Source organism: Salvia hispanica, chromosome 3 (genome assembly GCF_023119035.1).
Source record: "Salvia hispanica cultivar TCC Black 2014 chromosome 3, UniMelb_Shisp_WGS_1.0, whole genome shotgun sequence".
In the NCBI taxonomy this organism is placed as follows: Eukaryota; Viridiplantae; Streptophyta; class Magnoliopsida; order Lamiales; family Lamiaceae; genus Salvia; species Salvia hispanica.
The window spans coordinates 50,407,861-50,415,307 of record NC_062967.1 but is presented as its reverse complement, the minus strand read 5'-3'; the positions used below and the strand labels follow the sequence as shown (position 1 = coordinate 50,415,307).

Below are 7,447 nucleotides of genomic sequence, written 5' to 3'. Positions count from 1 at the left end.
CAATAGGAGTATATTTTTATATGAGTACACACTATTAATCCGTTGATTAAATCGTTTTATTAATTAGTTGTATGTAATTTTTTAAACTTTCAATAGATTTTAATTTTAATATCAACTTTAAAATCTGCTTATAAATTATGTATAGATTTTACAACCAAATAAAATTTTAGCTATAATATACTAGTAACTTAATATAAATCATAATTCAATAAATGAAATTATTTAATTTAGTATAATGTTGTTTTGGTTGATGTTAGATAATGTCATGTAAGTAACTCATCAAGCTACATGGTGTCGAAATTAAGCTACATGGTGTCGAAATTAAGCTACATAGTGTCGAAATTATGATTGATCAAAATCAAAAGAAATTAGTAGCTTGGTTGTCAATATTATACATAATTTCTCTAATCATACACTATAAGACAATTAAATAATATATCAAAATATAATTATTTTTTAAAAGTCATGGGATAGACCAGAATTGACCATACTAAATGACTTTTTTTGGCCATTCACCCTATAATAAATATACATCATTATTATAAACCTAACGTGTATATAAAACAATTCTTTTGAAAAATTTCTAATGGTATTTAGTACCTGGGATTTTTAAATTTCGTATAGGATTTTTCAAATATTTGGTATTGGATTCTCAAGTTTGTATTTTTATGCAATAATTTCAGATTTTTTTTTCGAATCAATTTCGAAGTTTGGACATGTCGTACTCATATCGGGTCAAATTCATTTTCATAAAATTTCAAGTTTTTTGAGTTGGGCAAAAAATATGAGATCCAGATTGCGGTAGAAAGAGGAAAAGGAGTGTGGCATTGATGTATGAACCGAATTGAAATAATCGCACAGTTCAACCGTCTATTAAACATAATTTTTAAATATTAGTGAAGGTTGAATTTTAAATAGATATTGTAGTATTTTTTAAATGAAAAACGTATTTCACATATTACCATTACTTTTATTTTATTTTATTTTATTCATATAATTTGATTTGAGTATTCTAAAATTATTATTGATGTAATTAGTATTACAAAATAAAAATTTATAAATATTTTAAGATATTAAAAATAAATTAAATACTTTAAATAAAACAAATAATGTGAACGTGAACAGACGAAAAATCATCATGAAAACTAACTAAAATAAAGTTTTATTGCACTGAAATGTGGAAATTAATAGTAATATACTAATATGCTTTTTACATATAAATAATAAGGTAAATTTAAATAAATAGGTAGAAAAATATCCAGCCAACCTAATTCTATCAAATATACGTATTGCAATATTTATATGAACGTAGAAAGGGTGTGAAGTGAGTATAATCAAAATCCTTTAACCATCAGTTATACAAATCCAGTGGAATTAATTGAATAGCACCTGTTTCCTCTGAACCCTTGAATCTGTTGTTGAGAAATGATTGTTTGATTTGATTGGGGGAAGGAAGGGAGAAGAAGATTGATAATAAGGTTTAAGTTGTCGTTGCGAAGAGCAACCCCACATGAGTGAGATCAGAGCTGCGGCGCTTCCAGTTCCAGTTCCATTTCCATTTCCATTTCCAGCACAATCGAATATATAATGCGTTGTGGTGGATGTGGATTGAGGTGGACAGAGATTGAGGGTTGGATTCGGGACTATGACAACATTCAGCGCCTCGCTATCAAATTGATCTACGCTCAGATTGTATGCGCCTTAATCGGATCGCTGGGAGCGCTATACAACGGCGTATTGCTCGTCAATTTGGGGATTTCTTTGTTCGCACTCGTCGCCATTGAGAGCAGCAGTCAGAGCCTCGCCAGGACTTACGCCGTCCTCCTCTTCTCCTCAATTTTGCTCGACCTCTCCTGGTTCTTCCTCTTTTCTCACCATATCTGGTATTCTTTTCTCTCTTCTTCTCCGTTTTCGTTTCTTCATAATTTCAACCATACATGCTCTACAACCTGTATATACCTAGTGTAAATATGCTAGTGCTGCTCCAATGATTGTAATTAGGATAATGTTATCTCTACTTACTACTTATTACGCTGATGTTAGTTTTTGTTGTGTGGCTCTTTTTAGAGTAGTTTTTAATCACTGCCTTCCAACTGTCATCAATTTTCATCTTGTGCTTGCAGGAACATTCCATCTGAGATTTATGGAACCTTTGTTAGTTTATCTGTGAAGCTCACACTGGCTATGCAAATTATTGGATTTTCGGTGAGGTTATCATCTTCACTGTTATGGATGCAGATGTACAGACTAGGTGCTTCTTACATGGACAACTCTGTTCATAGAGATACAGATGTTGATCTGAGAAATAGTTTTCTCAGCCCTACAACTCCTCTAATTCGACGTCCCTCTGGTTCTGATGATGTAATTGGAGGTTCCATATATGATCCTGCATATTATTCTTCTCTTTTTGAAGATGGCAGAGAGAATGCTGTCCTGTGTGAGGTAAGCTCGCATCATCCTAATTATACATTGCCACTGTTAGGTTATCTATCGCCATGTGTACTTATGAGTCATGAAGCTAATATGCATTATGTTGGACAACATTACCTAAAAAGCTTGTGATTCTTCAATCTTGTACTTGTACATGTTGAAAATATGCAGTCCTGAACCACTATTAAAGTTAATGGCTAGTGGCTACTGGATAAATGCTTTCTTAGCCAAAAGGCCCAAAACCATAAAGTTGCTCGTATGAGATAGGCGTCTATTATGTCATCAAATAATGTGAAAAGACAGATGTACCAGTTACCTATGATCTAGGTGTTATAGTTGTATATCCACTTCCATTAACAATGGTGGAATAGAAATGCCTATCTATGTGCTACCGTGTCTATCTTTGTTGCAAAATATCAATTCCTTAATAGGGAACTGAGTGCATAAAATTTTGATAATCCAAAATAAGTTAGAGAGATAGCGATTCTTGTTTAAGTTTGAGTTTGTGCCCACTAGATGTCTTTCCTGTAAATGAACTGTTACCATAACCTTTTCTTGAAACTCTGACCTCATCTCATTCTGTGAACATGCTTCTTGTATTTGGCATTTCTCTCTCAAGACAACTTGATTTCACCATGAATTTCTCTCATTGCCTCAGCCATAATTTTCCTTTTTTTTTGTGTTAGCTTTTCCAGGTACATTGTATTAGTTCCAAAGCAGACCACACACTATCCTCAATGGGCATCTGCCTGTACTCTTGTTCTTTGAATATATATAAGCAACTTTACCAAAGCTTTGATTGATAATTTCTATTTTTCTATCTGCTTGAGGATGGTAGGAGTTGTATTCTAGGCTTATCTTAAACTTCTTCCACAAGACCTTCAAAAAAGGGAGATATAAACATAGGATTAGGATCTCTATCAGTAGTGGTAGTTTTTGTCATCTTATGTATGCAAATACCCTCTGTGAAGCAAAGATTTGCAACATAAATAACAGCTGATGTTTTCTTTGAACAAATAAAATGCATCATTTGGGAGATACAATCAACCATCACAAATATTGGGTTCATCTGCATCCTAGGTAATCCAAGACAATCCATGCTTACATCGTCCCTTGAACTTGGTGGTTCCGGTCATAGACTATATAACTCAATCCTCAGTCATTGCATAAGTTTTATCACTGCCTCCATGTGTCAAATTATTTTTTCCATCTAGTGTACAAATGAAGCAATATATCTTACTGCAGGCCAAACGTTGGGACAGCATGATATATGCCCTGTAAAGTAAGACACGAAAACTTCTGATTTTGTGATCATAGTAGATCATATCCAGGTCTTGATCATAGTAACCTCTCAATATTGGCCCTATGCATCTCTACAACAACGAAAACTCGTACTGAATTCACATTTCTTCAAGTTAGAATTTGGACAACTTCTCTCCGGAATGTAATGTTCACCTCGTTACTTAATGGAGGCTAATTAAATCTTAACTTCTTTTGGGATCAACTTTTTGAAAAAGTTTAAACCATGCAACATACCAACGCGCCATCAAGTCTTGGAATCAGAAACTAGTAGTTTATTGTAATTTTGCTAATATCACAACCTTTGATGGCATGCATAATCTTCATGTGCCAAGTACCAACCTTCTTTAGATCTAGGGGGTTCGAAATTCACAAAGAGATTGGTATAAAGTCCATTTCCCAACAAATCTTTTATGCATGTTTAAAGCTCTTTCTGTCTTTCAGTTTCATGCAATTGTGTGGTAGACCAAATAAACTCTCTCTAAATATGATCAATATGGTGTTGGACACTTCGCTTAAGGGGTAGGTAGCCCATCAGACAACATTAATGGAAAAGTTGCTGTGGCCTCTTCTAGGAGTGACTTCATCACTGCAGGGACGGAGGATAGATTATTGTATATTCTGACTTCTTTGAGTGCATAAGCAAATTCCATTTGCTTCTATCTCCATCAGGAATTGCCTAAGAATTTTACATTGCATTGTCCTAACTCATCAGATTTAGGAGAGTCTTAATCCCATATTAAAGCCAGTAGGACTTCCACTCAATCTTTGTAGAATGCATATACATTCTCTTTCCCATGAATTTTGTTGTATCAGATTGAGCAATGTGTTCCAGACAATAGATGGAACATGTTCACCATGCCGCTGAAATGTTAGGCTGAAAAGTCTCTTAATCAGGTCTTCTGAGGACATGACTTCACCAATTTTCTTGGCTAAAATACCACCTTCTATATCTATATATTTTCACTTTAATATTCAAGGGACATGTTACCAAATACCAATAATAGACTAGGGCTGAGATTAACTGTCACATACTTTGTTTAAATTTAAAACGTATTTATTTTGGATGGTAAAGGAGTAGGACCACTTCCAGGTTTTATACTAAAACAATATTGGATAATGCCAGCTTAAAGGACTTCTAACGTAAGATGTTTTCGATTAATTTTGAGTTTCAGAGTGATACGGTTATGTGCAATCTTATTTATTTTGAAGATTATGTGCTGTTCTTGCATGCCGACATTCATCCAAAACTTAATGCCTTAGGTTAAGGGGCTTTTGGGTAATGAATAATATCTGTGGAACAAAATAATGGTAATGATTTATCACATGCAAAAAGTATTTCATTTCCATGTATATACTCCCTCCGTCCGCCATTAGGAGTCTCATTCCTTGTCGGCACGGGTTTTAAGAAATGTTAAGAAAAGTGGGTGGAAAAATGTTAGTGGAATATGGGTCTCACATGTATATATTAGTTTTAAATGAAATATGAATGAAATGAGTTAGTGGAATGTTGGACCCTATTTCCATTTATGATAAAAGTGAACCGGAATTCGCGGACGGACTAAAATGGAAAACCAGGACTCCTATTCGCGGACGGAGGTAGGACCTTCTAAGATTACGTATATGTTCTTTATGCTCTGTCTTTTCCTTCCACCTCTAGTCCTCAACAAAAAATAAATGGTAAAAAAAACATAAACTACAGTCATAGACACCAAGTTTGAATGCCTTCACCCCTACAATTCCCCCACTAAGATTCAACCTGCTTTTGTTACGCAAACAATTTATTAAGTTTATTTCGGTGACTTATCTAAAAATCATTGTTAAATGTCTAAATCTTGTCCCACATCGACTTGGTGAAGATCCCATCTAATCTGTATAAGTGTGGATGACCTTCCCCCTTATGAGGCCTTTTAAGGGGGTGAGTGACTCATTTCTAATATGGTATTAGAGTGGGTCCAAGTCGATTATGGATTTTTCTTTATCTCTAATCTGCCTCATGAGTGGAAGTCAGATGTTCATTCCAGCTCACATCGATTATGGTTCTTATCTCTTGTCTTGCCTACCCACGTGATGGAAGTCCAATGTGTCATTCCGGCCCACGCGGGGCGTGTTAAATGTCTAAATCTTGTCCCACCGACTTGGTGATGATCTCATCTAATCTCTATAAGCATAGATAACCTTCGTCCTTATGAGGCCTTTTAAGGGGGTGAGTGGCCCATTTTTTAATAATTATTTTTGTGAATATTCATCTTGTATATTGTCTTTGACATTTACTTATAGTGATTCTCCATCCCAGATATTCGTAAGGACGGGTGGAATAGAGCCTGAAAGAGGTCTAGAGTCGCATTGAATTTAAAGATCAACCTTGAACTTGTTTGGAGTTTTTATTGTACAGTTTTCGTAACCATTATCATCACTGCCTAGTCAATAAGAGCTGGTGGTTCTTTTAGAAGATTCACCTAGCATGGAATCTTCTTGTATATTGTCATGTTAGGTTTGATAGGTATGGGAGCCATGTGGACTGCTTAACTAAGCCTAGCAATTTTCAAGGGCTTTGTGTTGAATTTTGCATCTTCTCTTTTAGTGATTTGGTACTGATGAAATGCAGTCCTTATACATTTTAAAGTCAATTTATGACTTTAACGTTTGCATGCCTTCCTTTTGATGTCAGGCTGGCCCAGGTCATGGCAATTCTGTAGGCAACTCTGAATCTACTGCTGAAACTGTTTATCCAAATGCATCTCCAGGGAGACCTTTTCATTCTAATGATGTAAGTCTTTGCTACACATCTCCTAATGGCAGTATAGTAAAACCTCATAGTTGTGAAACTGATAAAAAGAATTAGTCTCTGTTATACAATAATTTCTCATGGTACCCATATATCTAATTATAAACTGTCGATACATTTTCTCAAATTAAATATAGGATCGGATGAGGTTCTTGATTAATGTGTGTTTGAAGTATAGAAATGAATGAAGTTGAGCCCCATGGGCCATGGCCATACACATCTAACAGAAGTGTATAAATCTTGTTTAATTTCAGGTTGAGAAAGATATAAGAAAGCCCCAGGTGGTCTAAGCCAATTGCGGATGATTCTTTTTGTTTGGTGGATTAGTTTTTCCTCATTGAGGCGAGATGAGTCTGATAGATAGGTGGAAAAGCATGATTTGTACAGATATCAGTCGTGTATTCTTTTTGCAGCTAAAATGTGATGTGAAGATTTGTTGTGTACATGTATGTTCCAACTAGCCTTGCTGTTGGTTTTAACTTTTAACCAACCTCTTTATCTTCCATGGCTCTGTTTTTCTTTGGATATAAACATCCAATCAAAACAAGGAATGGACCTTGCACTAAGCTTTCAAGTGGGCAACACTAATAATTATCTAGTGCTATATTAAAGTACAAATACCTCCTAATCTATCTATCTATCTATACATATATAAAAGGCGAGTTTTGGCCTTATATTGAAATATTTATAAGTTATCTATACATATATAAAAGACGAGTTTTGGTCTTATATTGAATATTAAAGAATTTTGGACAAGTTTTTGAATATTTAAAGGCGAGTTTTGGCCTTATATTGAATATTAAAGAATTTTGGGCAAATTTTCGAATATTTATAAGTTTTAAGTCTATATAATTAAATTATGATTTTAATTTGTAACTTCCAGTTATGCATTAATTAAAAAACCATTATACATAACTAAAAACCATTAAA

The 7,447-nt window shown here is 34.3% G+C and overlaps 1 protein-coding gene across 3 annotated transcripts; it reads left to right on the top strand.

Annotated features, from left to right (window-relative positions):
* The first annotated feature begins 1,303 nt into the window (after positions 1–1,303).
* On the top strand, positions 1,304–7,022 carry LOC125210681. 3 transcript variants are annotated; one of them, XM_048110244.1, is made up of 6 exons: positions 1,304–1,883; positions 2,124–2,154; positions 2,239–2,442; positions 3,117–3,125; positions 6,401–6,499; positions 6,772–7,022. In XM_048110244.1, exons 1-6 carry the CDS (start codon positions 1,588–1,590, stop codon positions 6,805–6,807), a joined length of 675 nt encoding a protein of 224 aa, XP_047966201.1. In that variant the 5' UTR covers positions 1,304–1,587; the 3' UTR covers positions 6,808–7,022. The 3 variants fall into 3 exon arrangements, with proteins under 3 accessions (XP_047966201.1, XP_047966199.1, XP_047966200.1); XM_048110242.1 differs by having other exon boundaries at positions 1,309–1,883; positions 2,124–2,442; XM_048110243.1 differs by lacking the exon at positions 3,117–3,125 and having other exon boundaries at positions 1,312–1,883; positions 2,124–2,442.
* Positions 7,023–7,447: the final 425 nt, after the last annotated feature.